This window comes from Haemaphysalis longicornis, unplaced genomic scaffold (assembly GCF_048455015.1).
Source record: "Haemaphysalis longicornis isolate Haplotype H1 unplaced genomic scaffold, Haemaphysalis longicornis Haplotype H1 scaffold_4, whole genome shotgun sequence".
Classification (NCBI taxonomy): Eukaryota; Metazoa; Arthropoda; class Arachnida; order Ixodida; family Ixodidae; genus Haemaphysalis; species Haemaphysalis longicornis.
Window position 1 is genome coordinate 48,061,413 of NW_027526361.1, and position 26,104 is coordinate 48,087,516.

At 48.3% G+C, this 26,104-nt stretch overlaps 1 protein-coding gene across 1 annotated transcript in view; it reads left to right on the forward strand.

The window, feature by feature from the left end:
- The first annotated feature begins 1,060 nt into the window (after positions 1-1,060).
- The window catches only part of LOC144178653 (uncharacterized), a 241,113-nt gene continuing 216,069 nt past the window's right edge, over positions 1,061-26,104 (forward strand). The window contains 1 exon segment of the mRNA XM_077706659.1: positions 1,061-1,296. Coding sequence (XP_077562785.1) covers positions 1,200-1,296 — 97 coding nt within the window. The 5' untranslated portion in view covers positions 1,061-1,199.

Below are 26,104 nucleotides of genomic sequence, written 5' to 3' on the forward strand. Positions count from 1 at the left end.
GTTTTATACCAAGCACTTCTACGCGTGAACCCCTTGCGAAATCTGGGAATACCCTTGTTCTGTGAGGAATAGGGCGTACGGGAGGGCTACATTACGCATGGCACTTCACTACTGTTCACTTGGCATGTTATCGATCCTACTCCTCACGTGAGTGAAAGGTGAAGAGGTGCGACGTCCCGTAGATCTGTTTCCTCTCGTCCCGTTTAGAGGCTCCGCAGTGAAGGCTATACAATTTCTTTTTAATTTTTTTTTCTCAGAGATACGCCCTGCTGGTTTCTCTCGGAACACATATAGCACGAAAGATCTATGTTTTCGCTTCCCACCTCACGCAAACGGTACGCAGCGCTCTTTAGGCCAAGCGGTCCAACCTGACCTCAGCTACCGCGGGGCCGTCCGAAAGCGATAAACGACGCGGTAACCGTGAAAGAAAGGGACGACGTGTCCACGGCAGCAGGAGCCACTCCCGCACATCGCTCCCCATAATCGGCACCGCTCTCGAGAGCGAGACCTACAGAAAGCAGCACGCCCAACCACGATGGAGCCGCTAACAAGCCGGCCAGAGACAAACGAGCACGCACGTCCGTTGCGTGAAACGCCAGCGCAGTGGCGGCGGCGGCATCTTCAGGGGAGCGGTGGCCGCCCGTCCCTCGAAGATTGGAAGAGGGGTGCAACGGAACGCGTATAACGGTTGTCCCGCGCGCGCAAACACGCGCGGGTACGGTGACGTCACGCCAGTGGCGAGTCAGTCACCTGGTCGGTCCGGGTAAGGGGGTCGGTGGTGCAGGCGGGCTCCTCGGCGAGAAAACGAGAGACAAAAAGAAGCCAAGAAGCGACCAGGAGAAAAGGGGGCCACGACGACGTGCGTGCGGCCTCTCTCCCTCCCCCTCCCCCGGAGTGAACAGGTCCTAGGGCCCCGTGTAGGCCGCTCTCCCGGAGGACCGGTTGTCCGGATCACTCGAGCCGAGCGCGCTGCCAGAGGAGCCGCATCGCGCGTCCACCTAGAAAGAGAGACCGCCAGCCACGACGACGAGGAGGGAATACGCCGCCGGAGGATAGAGCGCGCCGTCGACACGCGAGGCAACGGGACATGGGCACCTGAGGTGTGCGGCGACTCGGGGTGCGCTTGTGTGTGTGTGTGCGTGCGACGACGGGGGGGCCGCCGGTCTGAGACCCGCGCTACGCGACCAGGGCCGCCAGCCATGGCGGCAACGGCCAGCCGGCCGCACCGGGCCCACGTCGTCTCGGCGATGTCGCCGCTGCTGCTGCTACTGCTCGGATTGATAGCACTCACCTCAGGTGAGAATGGGGGGTTACCGCCGATGTGGATGTTTCTGTTGTCACGAGAGCAGCGAGCATCGTACCTTTCAGCGAACGCGCGGAGAAGGGACGTGCTTCTCCTGGTAGGCACAGGGAACGCTGAGTCTAGATGAAGCTGTGCTCCCAGGTCAAAGGTTACTGCATTAAACATACGCTTCATTAGTCATCTGCGTGCTTAGCTTACCCCCTATATCAACCTTTACTCTTCAATAACCCCTCTAAGAAAAATACTAAGAATTGCCAAGGGACAGCTGCGTGATGGCGGCCAACCAGTCTTTTACCTTGACTGCCCGTTTTTTTGCTTGGTTTTATTTGCTAGTTCTACTGCATTCAAAGTCTTCTCTTTTGCTTGCGTGGTCCCTCCAACTTTCGCTCCGCGCAGTCCGTGACTGCCCGTCGTTTGCAATCGCTGCCTCTGAAGGCGCGTTTCACTGTCCGTTTCGCTGATCGTGATGAGCGTGACAGGTATGATAGCCGATGCGCTACGCATGACCGACTCGCCGTCTCCCGCTGTCGGACTCTCTTCTGCACGGACTTCCGGACACTGTAAACGGTTGCGGGATGTACAGTTTGTTTTCCATTGATACGAGATATTTGCTGTTGCAGTGCGTTTTCGAACGCAACCACCCCTTTGATTACATAGCTGCTAATCGAGGAAATAAGCGGTACTAAATATCTCCCTTTCAATACAAAACCAGTTGCTTTCCTAGCCGCTGTCTTTCTTAACAAAGTAAAAAACATCAACAAAAAACAGCAAACAACGCACACATCAATTGTACTGTGCAAGAAAGAGGGGTGGCTTTTTGTTCCTTCCTTTCCACGGCTATCCTCTTCCCTTTCCAACGTCATTCTGAACCTGTTTTGTACTCATGACGTGGTTAGGTTAAAGAAAAAAAAAAAAAACGCTTTCTAGCCCATCTGGCCGTCGTGCGTGCGGAACGTTGTGTGTAAAGGTGGTTCATTGATACAAGGAAATGTTAGGCAGACCTCCGGTTAGAGTATGCACATAGCTCATGAAAATGCCCTTTTCAAATATTTTTGGGTTTTAGGCCCCGTAATTACACCTCCGCTAGGAAACGCGCTGTAGTGAAGGTCTTCCGATTAATTTCGACCACCTAGATCAGGAAGACGGACGTCGTGGCCGGTACCCAACATGAGTCCAAGAAAGTTTAGTTTTTAGGGCGAAGCCCCTTATGGGCTGAGGCTGTTGGCGTCTGCTGTCGTCGTCGTCGTCGTTGTAATCGTCGTCTCATGCAGTCATGGTAAAAAAAAAAAACGGGAAACTCGTTTACGCCTCGCGGTAGAACGTAACGCGTACTAAAAAACACCGGGACACTCGTCTACGCCTCGCACTGGGGCGCTTCGTAGCACGTACTAGAAAAACACCGGGAGACTCGTTTGCGCCTCGCGCTAGAGATCTTCGTGCTTCAAAGACAAGAGACTTTTGCAGCAAAGCTGTATACCTTTACCCCCAACGGTTTCATCTCCGTTGGCAAAAACGCCAATGCGCCAAGAATACACTTATACACTGCATGCTTCGCCCCTCGCCAGGTTTCACGTTAGTGAAGATGGCCCGGATTTTTTTTTTTCTGTTAAACTGCACCCCGCCTTATTCCATTCTCGGCCGGAGTTCCGATTCGTGTTTTCTCTTGGCCAACAATCAGCCGCTTACATTTAAGCTAACCAGGTGCTTTTGGTGAAGAGCCCGTCTTATGATTTTTCTTTTCTCCCGCTTTCAATTCGTCTGGAACAAATTAGTTATAGTTTTTCCTTGCAACTCTTCATTTACTTCGTCTGAAGCCAGCAACTGGGTGCGGCATTTCCATGGTACCGATTTAGAACCTCCCTTCTGCATTGAAGCGTGTGTGTGCTTGTATATATATATATATATATATATATATATATATATATATATATATATATATATATATATATATATATATATATATATATATATATATATATATATATATATATATATATATATATATATATATATATATATATATGCTTTGTTTTGCTGGTATCAAAGGCCTACACTTCGTGCTGTTTTTGCAAACCCACCGCGTCGCGTCGCAATCAGAGGTGTGACGTTCACCGGCTCCCGCAAGCAAACTCGCACAACGCAGGTTACGTAAAGGAAAGGGCAGTGCGCGAGACAACAATGAGAAGATAGGCGCAATTTCAGCCAGCCTGACCCCGTTCTCAGGACCCTCGCTCCTGCAAAGTTCACCACGTCCTTTGCAGGAGAGCGCCTTCTGATAAGGTGCAGCTACGTAAGCGTTTTCGAGCTCTCGGAAAGCACGCAATTGTCACACACGAACGGAGCTTTCTCGCTTTGCGGCCAGATGGAGGCGAGCGTTTGAAGCGAAAGCTACCTGTTGCTGAAGCAAAAGTACAACGCCCTACTCTTATGCAAATTTTTGCGTGGTGGCGACATTTCATTCGTTATTGTTATTTTTTATAACGCTGCGTTATTCTAAAGCTACGAGGGAGAAGCACTCAAACTTGTTCATTTCAAATCACAAGATTTGCTGAAGGAATGCTTTTTATTCGCTCATGCATGCATGTACCTTGCGACAGAGCTTAAAGGGACCCTGCAACACTTTTTTCAACTTTTTTTTGAAATCTTAAATGCCTGCAGAATGTAGTCACCCAACACACACAGTACTTAGATTAGGGGGTCGCAAAGTACCTCAGCCAAAAATTACTGCTCTATACCCGTCAGATAACTTGGAAACTCGCTCAAAAGATTTTTCCCTCTTTTCCGGTCTTGACGTTCTTTGGCGACTCGAATTACGTCACTAAGGCGATGTAGCGGCTATTTGCCTGTTTTCCTTCAGTTGCAGCAATGAACGCCTTTCGATAGCAACTTTAAAAATAAGGCCACGAAAACAAAGCAGAAATGGAAGGCGTATCTGGTGCGACGAGCAAATTACGCAGTGCCGCTCTGTGCTGGCGATAACTGTAGCTTTCGCAGTGCTTCCAGACGAGAAGGAAATAGTGAAAGCGTTTATCGAAAGTGTTGCAGGGTCCCTTTACGTCACAAGTTTTGCTAAAGGAATGCTTTTTATTGGCTCATGCATGTACAGTCGGCCAAATCTTTCGCTAGCGTGCGCGAGCGGAGATTTTTCTGTCTTTTGGCGATCTTAAGAAGGAACAGTCTAACAGACGATGGGCTCAGCTGAGCGCGGTTTCTGAGCATGCATTTAATATCGACCTGTTTGCAACTTGGATTCCGTCATACGGCGCTGATACATGAAAAATCGCCGCTCGCACATGCCAGGTAAAAATTTGGCCAGCTGTACCTTGCGATATAGCTTAACGCCAACTCGTATTACGCAGGAAGAAAGTAATGCCGACTTCGCAGGTTTTGAACGGAAGAATTTTGAATAGTCTCGGAATGTATGGTCGATGCGCATGGCTTTTTTCTTGCTTACTAATAACTTCCACGACTGTTACACTAAAAGTAAGTTTTGTAATGTTGTCAAAACAACGGTATATTAGCTGTTGCATCGCTTCGTTACGCTGGGGTGAGCCTCTTCAAGCATGGTGTCCTGGGGACCTTGGGTGCTGTAGCAGTAGCCCGTACTAGGTTAACAACCTTTATTTCGCATTTTTTGTTTGTTTCAATTGCACAGATATTGCGGTTGCTTGGTAGAGAAGAAAAGCATAACTAGAGGAAGCAAATCACGGAATATTCCCATGTTTTGCTGCTTTCCTTAGTTGACGTTTTATTAATCTTTATAGGTGGGGTTTATAAGGTGTTACAATGTATACTTGGGTCGGTGGCTATCGGCCTGCACTGGAGATCCCCCAGTGGATAGGCGCTGGACTCCGGTTCAAAATTTTGACCAGTACGAATGTTTATTGAACTCCGGATTTTCGTGAGAAAACTGTACGGCTGTTTTTGTAGTTAAATAGCTTCAGTACAAATGCATGTCAATTTTTTTTTCTCGGTTTATGATCATGTAGCTAAACATTTCATGGGAGGGCGTTGTTTCTTCTTCCGTTTTACGCAAGCAGATATCAGTGCTTGAATTTCTTTATTGACAACGTGTTTGAGTGGCTGATGCTCCTTTTTTCTTCGTCGGTAGCCGATTAAAGAGCACAAAGTAGTGTGGAGTAAAGTACTTTTTTTCTTGTGGCCACAATTTCGTAGCACTCTGTTAAACTTCCAGGCTTCAAATACTTAGAGCGCAGAGAAATTGTTTCTTCATTTATTTCTACCTAAACTAAAACAAAATAGGTCAAATATTGGTAAAAACGCCAAAGACTACGTATGTGCTTTAAGGAACTCCTAGCGTAATGATTACGCCGTTAGGGCATAAACAGAAAACTGAAAATTTTTAGAAACAATACTAGTGCCGGAAAACTATTTTTTGTTCGGGCGCTCAACGTCTTTACCAACGAACCGAACTTACTCGTTAGCGAAGATAACAGTCAGAATTTTGAGTATCGCGCCACCTCACCAATGTTAAATTGTTTTAATTTTTCATTAGACAAGGCCGTGATTGAAACAACAGGCGTACATGGTTTAGATTCGCTGCTGGTCTTTACCATAAGCTAATTGGAAGCAGGTCTGGCTGGCTTAGAGAATCACAACAGCAAAGCCGCCTAGCAAGCGGCTAAGGCACCAGGTTTTCCTCATGACAGTGTTTTCCGCCGAGGAATTTCGTCAACTCTGCGTGGGCTGAACTGGAAACGATGTTAAGCTCCGTTATTGTGCCGGCACCGACCAAAGCTGCTCCTTTGCTCACATAGCTCTCTCCTTCCAGGGCCCGTGGACAGCCCTATAATTGGGCCACATCTTGGCCCATGTAGATTAGATCGACGTGCGGCTTGGATGCGTGTCTTTTTTTATGCCTTCCTTGCGGGGTATGCACTGTTGCATCATTACCATTTCTCTCGCACGAATCGCGCTTAACATTTTTCTCACGGCCGCCTTTCTCCGCGACGACGACCAGCAGTCTCCCCGCGCGAACGCTCCGCCGAGGGCCGCCTTTTACCTTCTGCACGTTTCCTTCGGCTGTTCCCCGCGCCAACGAGCATGCACGCGCTCATTAAAACCGCGACCGACATAGCCGGTCTGTTCCTCCAGCGGCGAAGGAGCGGAGCGGTTATGCCTTAGCGGTGAACTGGACGTCGCCACGAGAGAGGGAGACCTGCATCAGAAGCCGTCGAGAGTCGGGGCGCAGCTCAGCCCCGTCGGACACTTGCTCCAAATCGCTTTCGAGGTCGTTTTCATCCCCGTCCCCTTGTCTCTCCGGCCGGCGCCCATAATGAGCCAGTAATAGCTGCGCCGCCGCGCCAAGCTTGACCGTTTCAGAATGTCAATCCTACAATCCTGGGACACGGGAAAGGGGGAACTATGACGTCACTGTCCCTCCCGTGCCGTAGCCTTGCAAATAAACTGAGCTGTATGCATATATTGTGAACGCGAATCTTACATGACTCCTCAAAACGCGAACTCTCAGTATTGTGACTGGTCAACATCGCCGTCATGTTTCGTCTTCATTCCTACACCGTGTGCAGCCATCATCATCACATCATTCATCTTTCCTTACGCGCCATCATCAACATCGTGATTTGTTCTCTGCGGGCTAGGTATACGCTCGCCGAATGAACGTCGTCCGCCTAACCTCCTTGCATTGCCTCTCTCTCTCTCTCTCTCTCTCTCTCTCTCTCTCTCTCTCTCTCTCTCTCTCTCTCTATATATATATATATATATATATATATATATATATATATATATATATATATATATATATATATATATATATATATATATATATATATATATATATATATATATATATGACGACTGCAACCTTGATATGTATCTTTACCGAGTCCCTCGTCCCGTATCTCTCTGTTCTGCTACATGCATTACGAGGCACTGGCTCCAGCAGTTCGGATATGCCAATTGCTAACCCCGACCTCCGACCACGTTCTACGTGGCGGCCGCTGGGAAAGAAGACGTTCTACGTCTCCCGCGGTAGTCGAGGGGCGGCGCTAGTTGACCGGCCTCAGAGCTCTTGTAAATATAAACCCCCGCTTTAAAGTCGAGAGAGAAGCCGCTGTGGGGATAGCGTAATTGGTTAACGCACCGCACCGGTTATGCGGAGATGTGGGTTCGAGTCCCGCTCCCGGAAAACGGCGGATTTTTTCTCGACTTATATTTTCGCTTATTTATCAATGAATCAAAGAAACGTGACAAGCACACGTCATTCGGCCCTATTATATATTTCGAAAAAAGCCGAATAGCACTGGCAATGACGACTGCAACCTTGATATGTATCTTTACCGAGTCCCTCGTCCCGTATCTCTCTGTTCTGCTATATATATATATATATATATATATATATAGGGAGGGAGAGCAATAGGGGAATAGGGGGAGGGAGGGAAAGAGAGAAAATTTAAATAAGGAGACGCGTATTCGTTGGGACGAGTGAGGGACAAGCGCGACAGATTTCTTCGCCCGACGCCCATGGGAAAAGCCTTGCACGTGATCGCAGGAAAGTGGAGCGCCGCGAGCTGTTAACGACGTTAGGTGCATTTAGCGGCGAAGGACGCAAAGGGCAGATTTCTGCGACGTTGGAGGACACATTGCCCCGCTAGGCTGAGCGAGGACGTTACCGGGGTAATTACTTTGAGCGCCCCGAAAAGCCGACTACGTAACGATGCTGGCGTTTGGAACCCCGCCGTCGGCTAGATGATGAACCCGAGAGGCGAAGCTGCCTAACAAAAGTCACCACCTGATGACACAGAGGCTGGCGCTAAATGTAGCACCGCGCCTAATTTAATGCGTCCCGTGCGTATTCGTCATTTCTTTGCTGAGAAAAAATGCCGGAATGAGGTTGAAGAAGGAACGGAGGAAAATCAGAATGATGATTAATGCTGTCGTGTACGCATCTGGCCAAACGACCAGTGAATGATTATTACAACTACTTAACTTGCTAAAGTCATTGGCGCTAATACGAAAGGCTGGTTATCTCACATCGTTAGTGTCGTTAATAGTACATTAGGAAGACGCGACGATAACGCGTCACGTAGAAATAATAAGAAACGCGGTTAGAAAATGTCTGTGAAGCGTTGCCGGCTCGCCTAACTTGACTTATGGTGACTAGTCAGCCCTGGACAATCCTCCTGAGTGGGCCATCGTCACCATGCCATCATCGTTTTCATCATAGGAGTGGGCAGGACAGACGCATTGGCCTCATGCCTTCCCACCTCGTAATAAACATAGAACCCTCATCCCTCCCCCCTCCCCCTCGCAATCAAGGTTTTACCTCATGGAGAGTCTCCTTCGTGGCCTTTCGGAGTCAACAAAGTTCTGCGCCCTTAACAAGGTCTCCTCCCAGCCTGCGCGAAACTTTACATTTTCTTTCTTTGTATCTCGTCAAAATGCGAGAAACGGCCTTAACTCCAACATTCTTGCGCTGAGAATGGGGTCTAAGACGTGTTCGCCTGCCTCCTGTCCCTGTGGGGCGACACATTCCTTTCTGACCGCGCGCTGAGGGAAAAGCCGGAGGCGGTGTATAGGCAGTGCGGCACGACACTGTGTTGAGCAGCAGCAGGATCGGCCCCGAACCTCTAAATGCCTCGCATGCCTGGCGGTTTAATTGGGTCCCCAAGCACGTCCGTCCCACGTTCTTTCTCTCCCCGGCTGCGAGCAGTGCGGAGAAAACCTGATCAGCACTGCGGGGGAGCCGCCTGATTCCTCTGCTATTGTGTTTGCGACACGACAGAATAGCCGTGGTGGAAAGGAGGAGGATAGGGATAAAAAAAATCAGGAAAGTGGGCGGTCCTGCGGTCGTGTGCGTCTCGTCGCAACTTTTCCTGGCGTTGGAAAATCGAGTAAAAATCTTTCGGCATGTGCGCAATTAATCGTGTTTGTCTCGAAGGAAACGCGCGGCGCGGGAGCGACGAGTATGAGAAGCACAACGCCTATCTTTTTTTCCTTATTTTCGGAACGTCTCATTCGCCGTTTTATCAAATGCCTGGGGAGGCGGGTGAAGTTGTTTGTTTCGTGGTTTTATGATTTTGCCAAACAAGTTTTTTTCCTCGCGTAATCTGTGAACGAGAAGGAAAAATTTGTCTTTTAAGAAAGGAAAATAGACGTGTGGTTGCAGTTTTTTTCTTTTCTCTGTACGGGAAATGGATTCAGACGGCAGACGTCACGGGTGTTCTACTTTTTTTCTTTTCTTTGCGGGGATTTCAACGTCAGAGAAAATGATAGCTCACTCTGCACTATCAACCCCGGCTGAATGTGGAACGAAAATAGTCACGGAGGGGTTTGAACGAAGTGGGAAGAGCTCAACGTTGCATATCAGTCCCCGGTGGGACCCACCGCAGCGAATGGTGAACGAGCGAAGAGTTGCTGCCAAACTTTTCCCACTGCTTCGCGCAGCATCCGAGTCGTGCCCGACGTTTCTGCAAAAGCAGAGTGGAGTCACCGGCGTGACGAGACTGGCGATGTCCAGTGTTACGAGCACTGCAGCTACAAAAATAGCATTTCTTCGCAATACGCCGCTTCCATACCTATGTAATTCTCCAGTCAAACGGTGGAGGAAGATCCACCAAGTTCGGCTTTTTTTTTGCTCAAGTGCGTGTACGGGGCGTATAGGCTCGTGTTCTTCTCAGCCGAAAAAGAAAAAAAAAAAAAAGGAACTACAGCGCAACCCTATACTTAAGGAGCCGGTTGTTCAAAGCTAGACAGAGAAGCTTTGCGTCCGGCGAGCGTACAAATACCATCCTCCCAAAGGGCCGTGTATTCCGCAGACGCCTATAAATACCGTACCGCACGCGCGCCTCTACGCGCCCGCTGGCATCGATATATTTCGGGAACGCACAGACACTTCCTACAGCAGCACCTCGATCGGCTGTCTTGCATGCCCTCGAGGCCGCCAGCCGCCTGATTTTCTCCCTGTTTTGTTTTTCTTTTTTATTTATCCTTCAACTTCGGCGTGGTGACCCCCTCGCTCGCCGGGTCACACAACTGCGGCGGACCCCGAACCACCAACCAGCCGCTATAAGCTGACGGGAGGGTATCGCCGGAGGACAGGCGTTTGCTCAGGATGTGGGTGATGTATGTGCGCGTGTGGGCTCCGACGTTCCCTTCAGGGCGTGTTGTGCGTGCGTCTGCGAGCTTCGCTAAGTAGTGAAGCCTTCTGGCTTGGCTTGGCTAAGCGTGTCTTGGCTAAGCCGGCGTCGTCACTGAGCGTAAACCCGTGTAGATGCAGCGCTGAGGAGGAGCCGTCTTCGCTGCGCCGTGACCGACGGCCGGTTTCCAGTGCGCCGCCGTCGTTCTGGTCTTATCCTCGCAACAACTTCCGACTCTCCTGACCCAGAGACTCAGAGACTTACATACCCGTCCGGCAACCTCCTTTCTTTTTTACAATCGTGCATTCCCCGGGGTTCGTGCATCCAATGATGGAAGGCCCGGAAAAAAAATGCCTCAAACACGGTGAACCAACGGCACTGTACTGTTCTTACGCTGCCATTGTGTTGACGCGTAAATTACAAAAACATGGTCCCAATTGCGCAACGAGGTAAACATTTTCGCCGCGACCGTTGTGTTTTGAGCCTTAGGCTAATTCATGCTAACAACGTAAAAGCCATATCGTGATCTATGGGCGTTAAAAAAAGGCGTTCCACGAAGTTCGGTTGGCTGAGGCGTGAAATGATGTCATTCTTTAAAGTTATTACGACAGTTGCGGCAGCAGTCTGAACCCGGCATTATAAGTCCTGCTATTAATTACAGGAGCATAATACGCAACAGTTTTTCTTAGCTGAGGAGTAAAAATGCCAGTTACGTCTTTCCCCTCTCCCGTGCTGTTTTGCTCCCATGAATGCGTACGCTCCGGGCGAGATTGGTTCGTGTATTTTCTATGAACACTCTTAGTCGAAATGCTGCTTTGTTTGCGCTGTTAAAGAAAGCAAGCATGATGAATTCCCCAGACTGGATTTCGCTGATGACCAAAGCAGGCACTAACGGTAACACGGGACCGAGATGAATTCACTAACCAAATTCACTCGTTCGTCGGGCTGCCACTGCACCCAAACCCCACCTTTTCTTTGCTATACTGCACTAACCGCCACAACTACTGATGAAAACCGCCCGCTATGTGAATAACCATGTATTCAGGGTAGGTTCGAGATTGGGCCTTCTTGTATTCGTAATCATGTGCAGTGCTGGAGAGATATGATCGCCAGTTCTCTGTTGAAACTACAACCTCCGGGGTTTCGAAGTTGGGGCTTCTGACTGCAGCCTTTGTTGGGGAGGAAGCTCAATAGCAAACACTTCACGAATACCGAGAATTACACGTTCGCCTCAAATACATTGGAAGCGAAGATAACATTTATGAAACAATCTTCTAAAAATGACGAAACGGATATTTGTACGCTTATTTCTGGTTTGAGCAACAGCTGTAGTACGAACAGTTGTGCAAAGAGGTATGCTGTTTCGATGTCGAGATAGCCACGCGGTGCGTAGCGTTGGAAAAGTCGCCTGTGTATATCATCATCGCCATCATCACCATCACGAGCTTGCTTATGTCCACTATAGTTCATTTTCTGCATCCGAATTCTCTTATTTCGTCCCTGCATCGAGTTAATATGGTTTTCTTCTACATCTAGTTCCGACTCTGGGCAGCCATTTGAGACCCTGCAGATCCGCCTGTTGTCAGTTCTCCCAACGCCGGTTCTCCGCCAGCCGAATTCACAAGTAACGAGCCAAATAAGTTAGCGAGCGTTACTCTTGTACTCAGCAGTGATCGGCCCGAACAGCGATTTTATTGCGCTAGCAACAACGCCTGCGTACACATAACCAAACAGCCGAAGCTAGACGCTGCTCTTAGTCTGGCTATCGAGCGAAAGGCCGTAACGTTTCGCGCGGAGAGAGGGCGGAACGCAATAAGATTGCCTTGCCAAGGAATGCCCCGTCTTCTAAGTTCTACCCTACCGTCTTCCACGCTACGCTAAACGAAGTAACGCGAGTATTGCCGCCTGCCGAGCATCCTTCACTGTTCCGTATCGCGCTCTCTTCCCCACCGCTACGCGTCGCTCCCCTCGCCGAACAGGGAACACGCCTGCGCGGGATAACAAACACTCTACTTCGCTTTTTCTTGCATTTTGCACGCACGTCAAACGAGCCTCGCATGCCTTGACTGCGCCAAAGGCGACAGCCGGCGGGCGGGCGGGCGGGCGGACAGCGAAAATCAGCGAGATGAAAATGGAATTCAAATTGGAGGGCGGTGGCTTCCGCACTCCACATGTGCAGCCCCTGCCTGTCAGGTCATCGCAAACTCTCCCCCCTTCCCGCTTCTGTTTGATTCTCTTTTGCTCACGCTTTAGTAGACGGCCTGCCGAAAATGGCCGCTGCTCTTATTTGCCCAAGAAGCAGCGGCCGGCAAATCGTGCAGCGAGCGAGAGACGACACGCTCCGTTGAGCCGTGCATGCTGTCCTGGTGCGAGGGGCCGACCTTGAGGCGCGCATCCTGAACCGTGAAGCCCAAGCGCGCGCGTTCGAGAGAGGCTCGGGTGAACGTCGGCGGCGCCGCCGCTTGGAGCTCTTCCTTAACGGCGCGCTCTGCTTCCTGCGACGAGAGCAGCGGTCTGCCCAGTGTGCCCACCGACCCCTTCGCTGCCCTTCCCCATTGTTCCTGGTGACGCGCGTTTGTTCCGACAGGTGATTGCTTTCTGCGAGCCGCCCGTCAAGACTGTCGCGGCTTCTTCTCCAGTCAGCTTCTCTGTAGAGCATTAGGCCAGCTGCACCGCGCAGCGCCGAAGCACTGTAAGGGTGGTAGAATCGGCAGTATTGCCAGGGAGGGTCTCTTCTTGGACAAACCATTAGTCTTACCCGCCTCGGTGGCTCAGTGGCTAAGGCGTTGTGCTGCTGAGCACGAGGATGCGAATTCGACTCCCCGCCGCGGCGGCCGCTTTTCTGATGGAGGCGACAAGCAAAAACGCCCGTGTGTACGAGATTTCGGCGTGTGTTAAAGATCCCCTGGCGGTCAAAATCAATTCGGAGCTCTACACTACGGCGCGCCTCATCGCCTGCGTTGCGTCGGCGCGTTAAACCATACAAGCAGTCAGCAAAACCATCGGTCTTGAATGCCCGGCTTGTGACGGCCCCCGCTGGACAATGAACGGAATTTATAAGACATGATCCGGTTGCAAACAAAAATAACTACCAGAGAAGCAAACCTACAAGATCGCAGCGGCGCAATCTGTTAAGGTAAAACGGCTTTGTTGAAGGTCAAGCTTCAAACTTTCAATAACACCTATCAACATTACACGATACAATATGTTGGTGTAGGCTGTGCATCTTTGAGAAACGAACGTTAAAAACAGGCCGCAACAAGGATGGATGATGACACAGACGCGATACTGTCGTCGGTCTTCTTTATTGCGTCCTGTTTTTAGCACTTCTTTCTTGGATCTAGCATTACACGAGGAAGGGGGGGGGGGGGGGGGGTTCTGAAAAAGAATAAGATGAATTCGGGGCGGCACCACAATCCTTACTCCTTCAACCGAACGCCCGTCTTTGCGTTTACATAATGCGTCATGAGAAGCGTGTCGCTCATTGTACTACGCATGCTTTCAGTGTATTATGGTCTCGTACTTCAGACATGCATTAAGCGGTGACAGCGGCAAACATGCATTACGGCGCGACTCAACGAACTACATAATATATTTTTTCTTAGGCACACCCGATTTAGACCATTGTGCATGTATGATGGGATTTAACTCAAGGTTAACATAGATTTAACGGAGATTTAACGTACAAAAACAGCGCTTAAACGAGGATCAGGAAAGTACAGACGCGAGCGCTTTTTACCGAATTGGCGGGGGCCGGCGTCTTCTCACGGTCGCCTAGCTGGCGGGCGGAACACCGAGCAAATCTGGGCATTTCTAAAAGCGTTAAAATTTTAAAAATCGATTTTTCCCAACCACAATCGTAAACAGAAAAAAGCGTTAGGGTTATTCGCATAGAAAGACCGACGTGCACGTTCAGTCGCTCATCACACACTAACAGGAAGACGTAGAGAGGAGGTTAACGGCCCGAACTAACTCTCATGCTGTAACCTACACCACAACCTTCTTATGCAAGTAGAGTGTATTGCGGTGCTTTCTCTTGGCGGGTACCGCTCACAAATCCATCGGCGTAAACGTCTTACTACGAGAGAAGCTTATGGGCTCTCACACGTTCTTGCGCGGCAACGTCGTCGTGTTCTTCGCGTACTCGGAAAGCTTTGTATGACAGGAGGCGGGTGCTCGGACAGCAGAGTGGGCCGAACATCATACACGGAAGTTAGGCTTAAGCTGCCTCCTAGCTAATCTTTTCCGCGTCTGTTCGAGTGTCCCCTGTTTATCATTTCGTTCTTTTCGTCCGAATATTTCGCTTTCCGAGCACGAGGCGCTAATCATATTTCCGAGAGGAGCGGATTTTCAGCTAAGCGCTCCACACATGAAGGTGAAAATGAAAAGAGCTGTATAAACAAGGAAGCCCGGCGGAACACAATTTAGCAATCAATAAGGACAAACTTTCCCTTCTGGGTGCCATTAGATAAGCCCGCTAACAAGGCAGGTTTTCCTTGCGACAAAGAAGGAAAACCAGCATGATAGCCGATTCTTTCGAGTCTCCATGCGGCATTCCAGGTACGTACCACGCTCTATTTCCGCCCAACGTTGTACTTAGCAGAAGAAACTTCAGCTAATTCTAGCGGTTATTTACGTAATATCAACGTGCGGGGCTTAAACTCTTTCTCTCTAAATCTTCCTCTCTAACTCTAGTTTGATGTAAAAAAAAAATTGAATCCCCGAAAGCAGGAGCCCGCTTTATTAAGCACACTTTTATTTGTCTGTGCTTACTGTATTCTCACAGTTTTTTTTTTTTTTTGATGCGATACTATTGCACGAACATACGGTCACCTTTGAGGTTCGAGATGGTTTCGAACGTCCATTCGCTTCTTGCTTCCTTCGCGAAACGAGTCGATCAGTGCTTATTTTGCCTTGCCTAATCCCTTTTCTACTTTGTAAGCCGCCACTTCACAGGAAAAAAAATAAATAAAGGAAGCTCAAACTAACGCGTAAGGCTTGAATGTATAGCGAAGCTGTATGCAAGCTTCACGACCATCACGACGGTTTAAGTCCACGATTGCAACCAATCTGCTTCTTCTTAATAGTAATGAGTTTATGTGGCATCACAGATGCATGATGCAGGATACCTGCAGAAAAAAATGGCACGATGCCAGCTTGACAAGGCCGCTGGCCCTCCAAGCACATGACAGCAGCCTTCAAACTTACATAGAAGTATACGGGATCATACGCGTGAAATAAGCACGTCTACAGAGAGAGAAATTATCCCTTTGCATGCGCGATGAAACGAAGCGTATAATGCTTGAACAAAAAATCAATTTCAGAATGCAAAATACTGGCGCATTTGCCTCACAAACAAAAACAGCATTATCAAAAAAGAAAAACACGTTTTACGGGAAACATATGCGTGAAAGATACGAGTGAAACATATTAGCAGGTCTACGAAAAAAAAAGAGTACTCAACACTGTACAGGTGGGATAAATTGGTACGTATAATGCTAGGGCATATAATAATTTTTGCCGTGCGAAATACAGGTGCATTTGCCTTGCAAACAAACAAAAAAACTGCATCATAAAAAGAAAACGCCAAATTTATCGCTTTGTGTCACTAAATAAGATACTTATCTAATGACCCTAGCTTTGGGCAATACCACAACACGTACTCATTTGCCCAAGGGAAAACAACAAAAAAACAATATACAAACAAACATATCACCAGAAAACACAAAGAAATATACAAAATACACGTCAACAAAACAGGATATAAAAACACATTCCATAGAAAATTACAAGTAAAAAGGACGAGTGATTATGATGCCAGGAGAAAATGATTCCGCAGTTGTTTAAAGGGCACTCTTTCTAGGTCAAATTCTTTATCCCTAAGTTCATTTAGAAATCTTGGAAGTTTATTGCCAAGCGATTGAAGACCGTATGTGGTTCTAAAGGTTAGAACAGTCCACACTTCTTTTGAGTTCAAGTGCCATCCTAAAAAAAAAAAACAATTTATTTTTTAATTAGACGTGTGATGCCTGCGTTACATGAAAACTTTCGATTGACAGTTGACTACTCACAAGTGAGCCTACTAGGTCGACAATGCGCCCCTCGATATACAACGCGTTCGAAGGCATCCCGAAGGCCTTCGAAACGGCTTTGTTAATGTGCCTCGAGAGTGTTCTGCTTACAAACAACACCGATGGGCTTTCGTGCTGAAATGCTGTTCGGAATTTTAACTTCGGTTTGCAACCAGCCCCGTCACGTCTTTCGTTTTCATTAGCCTGCTTGTAATAAAGCTATCATGCCCTTCTTCACAACATCTGCTTTCCCTTATTGCTCATGAGGTTTAGGTGAAGCGGTATTTACAGGCCGTACTTGTTGAATGACAGACTGCACAACACCGCGGTTTCCTCCCAAATCCAACTGCGGCTCAAAAAAAACAAAAATAAAATGTTCGAGAAAGAGGTCAAAGGTAAAACCAGTCGCGTAATGCAATATCCGTTACAAAAGGTAGCGAAGTTCGCTCCTCTTAGTTGATTTGACTTCTCTGTAGCGGTATGCGAAAGATGAACGGAATCGTGCACGCCGTTTTTTTTTTTTTTTTTGACGAATTCTCCTTGGACGTAGTACCCACAAGCAAACTAATAGTTGTGTGAGTGAATCCGAAATTTTCGGTGGTGGCTGCTTTGTAAGTTTGACCGGCCAAAGCGTAACAAATGGCGCAACATTTTTTCGCTCGTCCCTCCGTTTTGTCTTCTTCAATGAATATATAGTTAAAGAAAAAACTGTTGAGTGGGTGCGGCAAAGCCTAATTAAGTGCATCCCGATGTCTATTGTCACCACAGACGCCTGAAACTTCTCTCGAGCCGTTTGCACTAAATGTTTTCTTTATTTCATTTGTGGCTTCTGTTACAACGACCGCGAAGTGGCACCAGTTGCCGCGCTGAAGTGCTACCGTGTCGAACAACGAGAACGAACTCCTTGTAGACTCGCGTCAATTCCCGACCGAGCCCCACTTAGCACGCACCTCGCGGCGCGAAGAAAACTCGTATCACAACGCCGACGGCTTTACAGCAGCGTGGCAGCGTTTGTGCCTGAGGAAGACAAAAAAAAAAAAAAAAAGAATACTGGCTCTCAGCCTTCTCGCGTGCGGCGCAGGAAGCGAAACAGCCCTCAAGGCTAGCGTCGGGATCAGGGCCGTTTTAACCCTGATCCAATCGCCAGACTAGCCAGACTGGCATGCCACGCTCCCAGGGAGCGCACTTGTACCTCTCGCTAGCTGGTTCAGGCGCGTTCTTCCACTGGAAGAACCCTCACTGCTTTTCTCGCACGCCGCCTCCTCTCCGCCCGCTAACTGCTGCGCGCTCTCCTCGAAATTCTTTTCGCGCACTCCCCGATTCTCTCTATCTGCACTCTTTGTGCGCTACTTTCTTGTGTAACGGCACTGGAGCGGCTGTGTCGACGGCGGCGGCGGCGGCGGCGGCTTTGCTGTGGCCGCGAGCCAAATGCCTTGTACGCCACCGGCGTTCCACTTCTCGGCCGCCGCGGCCCGCCAAACTGGTTTGCCGCCGGACGGACTGCATGCACCACGGCCGGCACTGCTTCCACTGCTTCGGCGTAGGCACCCTGCGCGCTCCTTCTAGCCCTAGCGGCCCCTCGGCGTCTACGAAAGCCTGCGCGCGCGCGCAAGTGCTACCGCTGCGCTGTTCCTCCATTCGACGCGCGTGGCCTGTCCCGATGGCCGGGTTTTCGCTTGCCGTCGCCGAAGGCATGAATGGCGCCCGTCCAGTGGTCGAATGCGGCAAAAGGAAGTTGTAATCAGTGTGAGGTTCATCGCCGGTGTTCTTTTCTGTTATTTTTTTCCCGCCTTCCACGTAGGAAAAGGCGAAACCGGATCTTGCTTATCTAGAGCACTGGGCTGGCTTCGGACATTGTGAATGGTGGCTATTGACGACACGCTGGAGAAGGCTTGGTTGGTGTTGTAGCGGGGAACGGAACGGTTGCTTCTGGCACGTCTGATACACTCATTGAAACTCCGTGGCACCGCCGAACCGCCGTGATTACAGGAATACTCGGGGTGTAGTAACTCCGACATTAGCTTTCCGCGCTTTTTACGCTCCCTGTTCCTTTCAGGGCTTTGGAATGGATACGTGTCTTTGTCGCATCTCTTCAAGACAACAACAACATACTTGGGTGTGATACTCTGATGAGACTCTTTTATGTAGATTGTTGCTCCAATAGCGTAACGAACCACCTTCATACGTTCCGGACCCAATATCCCAATTTGGAAACATATAATTCTGAGATGCCAATTTCTGCATAACTGTTGCTATTCTATGCTATACTATACCATACCACACTATACTACACTATAATATACTATACTATATTATACTATGCTCTACTATACCACACTATAGCATTCTTTACTTTACAAAAAAATATGCTATACTACACTATACTATAAAGTCCAGGGTTTGACGGAAGCCCGTCGGGTCGGGAGACATGTTGCAATAAAACGGAGACATCGACCAAAAGACACTGCTAGAACTTTAAAAACAACAAGCAAGAGACGTTTCGGCTTCCCCACGGAAGCCTTGTTCGCAATGCGGTGGAGGAAAGTGCACGCAGGCTTATGTTCTCTTCAGTACGTGACGTAAGCAGCGCATGAACGCTGGGGGGAGGGTTACTTCATTTCGATTGATCGTGTGACGTATCCTCTGTAACTCCAACTACTTCAGAGAAAAGCCTCGATTTGAAGTTCCTTTCTTGGCCGATAATACTTGAGTTTTCCTAGTCAATATTGTGGCGCGACGCATCGGCGTGCTCGGAAAGAGCATTCGACACTGTTCGACTATTTTCGACAATGTTCTGATGCTGCTTCAGTCTCTGTTTGAGTTTCTTCAGTCTCTGTTTGAAGTTGCCCGATTTGATTATGAGGTTTAACGCGCCGACGCTACACAGGCGAAGAGGCGCGCCGTAGCGGAGGGCTCCGGATTAATTTCGACCACCTGGGGATCCTTAAAAGAGCCATGAAGACAAAACACAAGTTTGTGTTATTTGAAAGATTTCGTGTTTTATAGTACCCCCAGCACTTGTCCGAATGCAAACGATACTTTATTCACAGAGAAATTAATTAATTTAAGTTAAAATATTGATTTTCCCGCTAAGTCGTGCGTTTTCGTGGTCTGCAATGACATCACAGGGCCTTGTTTACCGTTAGTGAACCTAGATGGCGCCACCACACCGGGGCAAGCCGTTTTCTACCTTTGGTTTGTTTGTGAACATGGAGGAAAGAATACTCAGGAGAGGCCCCTGGCATCCCAATGCATTGCGAAAAGTGTGGAGGAAGTTACGTCATTTTTCTTGAGCCCATGGACAATGTTGCTTACTTGTTTATAACTGCAGCGGCCAAATTTGGGCAAATAAAACGGACAAATTTTTAAGGCGCTTGGTATTTCGCTGCCTGGCTACGCTTGCAAACCAGCGCAGTCACTACGACAAACGTTTTTAGATTAGGCCAGTTTGAAAGCTCTGCCGTCGGAGGCGTCTGCATTCGCCATCCCGCGAGCCTGTTGCTATGACGACGACAAACGCTACTTTGCCAGGCTTAAGAGCTGAAAAATCGTCCTTCTATCTCAAAAACGAAGGCCGTTTTTCGATTGAAACTTTGGTTGAGGGTTAGAATGGGCAAATTGAAGGCGAAATCAACAGCTTAGAACATGACATCGCACCGAGGAATTAGCGACGAAGCTGTTTTCGCTTCGAAGCGGGAGGGCAGGGCGACGCCATGTTAGTCAAATCAAACCGGAGACAGCAAAGGATGGTGGGATAGAGTGCTGGGCTCCGTGGGCTCAAGTCATGGCGGGACTCGGCTTCACAAATGTGACGTCACGGCCTCTCCTAACCTTTTCTTTCCTCCATGTTTGTGAACGTATTTGTACCTGGCTTGTTTTGTTCATAAAGACAATCGTTTCGTGAAAGATGGTGTTCGCTCGACAAATACGGTCACGTAAGACATCGTCGCTTGCGTCAATCGGCTAGTGTCGTCTGAAACAACTTCAAAGCCCCGCAGTCCTGTGCAGCTAAACCAACCATAGCGCGCGCAGTACCAACAGCAGTATACGCATCGGTACTTCTATGTTTACGTGTGCTTTCGTAACTTCCACTGTTTGTCCCACCATTCTTAGGGCTTTAAAAAGAATGTGCCCTAAACTTAGGCGCAAATAGATCGTTCGGCAAGCTTATAAGCTCTGACTAATTTGAGTTTGCTTTTGCCGCCCTCCGCCAATCGCAGAGCTGTCTGGTATGAAATCATGGGTTCTGTTGCGGGAAATGAGCTAGTGGGTCGAATGGCCATTTTCGTTTTTCCTAATTATGTAGCTTAGTTGAGCGAAATGTACGTTAAAAGTGGTGTCAGTATGATTCTAACAGGTAATCTTTTGAATGAAACGAACTTGTGTTTTCTCTTCATGGCTCCTTTAACGTGCGCCGAAATCTCGAACACACGGGTTTTTGCTTTTCGCCTCCACCAGAAAAGCGGCCGCCGCGACCGGGAATCGAACCCGCGTCCTTGGGCCCAGCAGCACAATGTCGTAGCCACTAAGCCACCGCGGTGGGGCCATCAGTGAATCGGGCAACTTCAATCTATGACCGATTAACTTTTGTCAATAGCATGTACACCCTAAAAGAAAAAATAACAAAAAGAAGGTTAAGAAAAATTTCGCAACCCATAGTGTGTACTGCTGGCGTCTATCCGCGGTTTAATTCAAGTGGAGGCAGCTCAAGGGAGAGCGCCTGTTCACGTGGAAACTAGAGGCTTTTATCAGCCACCTGGCCGGAGAAGCGAACCTAAGACCTCCCGCTTCAACCAACTGTCCCAGCCCCACGACCAGAGAGGTGAGCCGTTCGGTAAGATGACTGGAATGAATGACTGTGGAGGCAATAGCGCAGATGAAAAAGAAAGAACGACAACAGAGATTGACACGTCCGACTCGTTGCGTGGTCCTTAACTCTTGCACGTTCCTGGGTCGCCGAGACAGTGGGTGGCATCCTTTTCGTTTGGCCGCAGTCCAGCTAAGCGCCACTCAGACGTGCCGTCTTTAGGTAATAGCGGCAAGACAAAAAAGAGTTTCCTTCCTTTGTCTTTACGCGGTGCCACGAAGCTCTATGCATGGCTGGGTCAGAGAACGACAATGCTGCGACGCGTTCAGTATCCGTACTTTTCTCACCACCTTCCTTTTCTTTTTTGCTCGTATCGGGGGTTGAATGTCCTCTGCGGTGTGTCTATACGGCCGGGCTAGAAGAAACAAACGCAGTGCCAATGTGTTTTTCCCGTGTGGCTACCTAAAATGCCAGAAATATGCGAAGCTTAGCCATTCCTTTTACGATGAGTGGTTCACTTTCGCGTTCAAGCTTGCTGTCAGTTAGTTGGGCTAATTTTTGAGTTTCGGCTTCACGTATGGGCCTCTTCGAAGCATGGGGCGTTTGTCGGTATTTGTGTTCGCCAAGAACAGAAACCGTAGCTTAAGTTCAGCACTTAACCGCCTCTGACGTAAACCTTGAGTTCCCGGATGACGGCGGTCATATTAGGTATACCTTTTGTTCGGATCACGGAAGTCGGACCCTTAATGCATGCCGTTGCGTTCGCGGAACAACAGTGGGCATACTTTACATGTATTTCTATTCACCCTAAAATAAACAATGAAAACGTGAAATAATTGGTCGATTAACTAGGATTACCCTTTAAGTTGGCGGTTTATAGCTCCGAGGTAATTTATTCACTGTAGGGATTCTGGAAGGAGATGAGAATTCTGAATATGTAGTGCTTTGTTTCCGATGCACTTCACTCAAACCGTACCCCCTTAAAATCTCTTGAATTGCATTTCCTATTTTTCCAGCATATTGCGGCCAACGCGAGATGTCACTACTACTCCGGTAACAAAAGTGAAAGATAGTACCTCTGAAACACCGTATACTTGAGAATGAGAGAGAATATTCTGCAAAAAAGAACACGAAGAAGTGCTTGTAATGACAAAATCCCGCGATATTATTCACTGCACAAAATGTCTTGCTGGGATAGAGACGCCAGACCAAGTAATTGAAGCAGAACGCTGTTTCTCTTCTACGCTCATCAGACGAATTCCACTCAGCACTAATGGGAATAGCTCTGCAGTTGTCCCGAGACCATGGTTGCGTAATCCCGAACATACTTCGAAAGTTAAGTCTTATTTTGATTCCTTTTTGGGGTTTCTCAAACAACACCTTCCCCCTTGTGCCTCGAAACGAATGCACACCGACACAAAATGAGACTCAGATTACTGGGGTACGAAGAGTAGAAGGCAGAGGGGCCACGATCCCTGCCTCCCTCCCCCCATTTGGTAATTTTCAAGCCCGAGGTAACGACCCCCGATAATTATTTTTCGGTCTCGAGCTACGCATCAACCCTATACGTGTCTTTGATGTCGGCTCCTCTCAACACGACGATCAGTGCTTTTGCAATATCTCTGAACGAAAAAAAAAATTATTAAAGCAATCAGAAGGTCGTGTGGGCTACGCCCGTACATTCTTGACGTTCTTTTTTATTTATAGTTTTGAATTCGTTCTGCGCTAAGACATTTTTCTTTTTACTGTTTTTTCCTTTCCTTCGCGCTCTCCCTCTCCCATTTTTTGTGCCCCCCCCCCTTACGCTGGAAAAAGAAACACGCCAAAATTTGTGAGCTACAACGGGCAAACAATTAAACGGGTGGAGAAAAGTAAGGGCCGTTGCAGCTTCCCCAGAATTTAGAAACAACAAATTTTTGTGCGTGTTCCCCTCACTAACTCCATAAGCGTGCCTGATTGCTACCATTTGGAGCCTTGCTACGGTTCACTGGTGATGCTGCCAGAAACAGTCATGGCACGGCGCGCTATCAACGGCGTCCTTCCGACACCGCGCCTTAATTAAGTCTGTAAGGTGTGATTGCCACAAATTACTCCCCGAAAGCTGACTCAGAAAGGCTTATTCTCTCCTTGCTTCGACCAGTTCTTAACGCCGTCGTCAAGACGCTTACAGCTTGAATTTTCTTTTTTCGATCGAGGTCGTGTATTTTCTCGCTCGCCTGCTCGCTTACGCTTTTATATAAAGAAAACGTTTCTGCGAGGTGACAAAGCTGAGCTCGCAGTTTTTTGCTTTTTTTTTGCGCCTCCGTATCTCGCGTATGAGTGCCTCCGTGAGCATTATAAGTTGTCGTTTAAGTACGTTTTTCTTTTCCCATTGCGAGATAATTCCCCGCTTGCCCGAACAGTGGTCATATTTGGAATCAGTAAAGAAACGCGCGGGTAACCAAAAACGAGGCTTAGTTTTTTCTAAGATCATTAATAACACAATGAAAAAAACGCACTCATCGATCAGTTTCCTTTGGGAAAGAGGGATATCGACCCAGTGTAAAAACTAATGGCAACTGAGTGTCTGAAAATTCCCATAAATTTTGCAGAGCTGCATAAAAGGAGCGCATAAAAGAGGCCAAGTTGGTGAAACGCACTCTGCAAGATGAGGTAGATTACGAGGGCGTTGTGCTACACTGCAGGTCTTGCATGTTTAATCATTTTCTCTATAAAAAAAACAAAAGAAAACAAAGACAACCCGGAGAGGTTCCTTACGAGAACTCAAAACAGCGCTAGCTAAGGACAAAAAGTGGCAACACACGACATAGCTTGGCAGCTCAACGTGGCGCGGTGTGTTGCTACTTCTGTTTGCCGCCACGCTGTGTTGTTTGTTGCCACTTTTTGTACCACCGCTAGCGCTGTCTTGAATTCTCCTAAATATGAACCAACCAGCCTATTTTTGTTTTGCGTTACATCCATGCGCCTTATCTGAAATTCGTCTGGCTCTTAGCCTTCAGCGACGAGGGTTTAGCAAGTGGCCGCCAGATTATTGAGTGCCAATAAGTTACGTTAAGCAACCACTGTTCCGCAGCGACACTGCTGGACTTGTGCAAGAGCGATCCTTCATACTCCTTCTGAGCGATGCCTATTTTTCATGCTGTCATGGCGAGAAATTAGCGCTTTTGACATCTTAATTAAAATTTTGCGCCATTAGAAAGCAGCTGACTTTACCTCGTTATTGGGAATCTTAGCTGCAACAAGGAATCTTAGAAAACTGGCGTGTTCGGCGAATTTTCATGCGAAAAGTTGCGTTATATTGGCAGCATGTTTGCAGAATAGGGTTTTTTTCGTTCCGTATCTAGACCTGCAATGCTTAAATATTGGTACTCCAAAATTGCCTAAGGTAAGGTAAAATTACCCAGGACAAATGAAGATTTATATCAGATGATTGAGAATTTCGCGCTGACAGCTGTAAAATATTTTTAGGAAGGATACGTTTCGCAGTGTGTGTGTGTGTGCAAAACGAAATGAAAAACGAAATGATTTCATCAATTCCGAAGTTTTCAAAGTGTAAAACCTAGGCCCCTTTGTATCTGAAGCGGGGATCGAAACCATTCGGCTTTGTAGCTTCGTGGCCCTCCGGTGGTGTTTAGGGAGGATTAACGGGAAAACGCCTTACAACTTTGCTTGAATTAGCCGCTCGTAGTCAAAGCAAGAAAACTTACAAATTGTTCTCCTTTTACTGCTCCACATTCGCGTGCAGCGGGCTCATCGAACGATGAGCCCGCTGAAACCGCAAAACGATTGTCTCCCAACGATGGACGCGACACTCGAAGGCAGTTTCTGCTCTTCCTATTGGCCACTGTTCCTGGCAGTTGCTGTTATCTTAGGCGTAAACCAATACAAGCGCACAGTCTTACTGCTAGCGTGACGACGACCGTTCTGGGTGCAGGCTCTTTAGCGCTTCAGTGTTGACAAAGCCCCTCTCTGCTACCTTTCCTATTGTGCGCCTCGTTACTCTACTCCTCCCCCTCCTTGCTTTCCACGTCAGACCGACGTCGCAAATAAATGCGCATGCGCGGGAATACGCGTTTGAAGGTATTGCCAAATCCGGAGTGATGCGGCCATCTCCTGACGGCTGCAACTAATTCCCCCCCCCCCCAAAATCCCAGGATAAGTTTAAAAAAAGTACGCTCTCGAATGAAACTAAGAAAATACCTGGCAGTGCGTTAGCATTCTTTGCCGAAAGTGTATCCCCGCGTTTCACCGATACCGGAGTGTTCCCTGACGTCCGCAATTTTCCTCGACGTCTCAAGGGACGCGCGTGACGTTGTTCGTGCAGGCATGCTGCGAATTTCGCGTCGCACAGTCTTGAATGAATCGCGTCGCGTGCGGAGGTTATTCCCCTGGGCATTGCGCCCTATTAGCATTTTCCGAAAGCCACATCCTTCCTTTTCTCCCGTGCGAACTGGAAGACAACGTCGCCGGAAATTTCGGGAACGCGAGCATCGAGAACGGCCATGCGTTCTTTCGCTATCAAGAGGAAATCGCCAGTCTGACGGAGTGCTCACACGGAAAGGCAGCTAACAGATGTAATCGACTTGGACAAGAAACGTTACGCAACGGCTCTTACAGTGCCGCGCCCTCTTACGGCACGCTATAATTAACCTCAAAATAAGAGGAAAAGAGAACACTCGAGAGCTTGGGGGTGTTGGGGAAAGACTTCTCGAGGGTGAGGCGGGGTAACTGTTGGTTCGCGTGCGACCGTCGACGTCTCATTTCGTGTCACGGAGCATTTTTGCGTCGAGTGACTCGCATGATT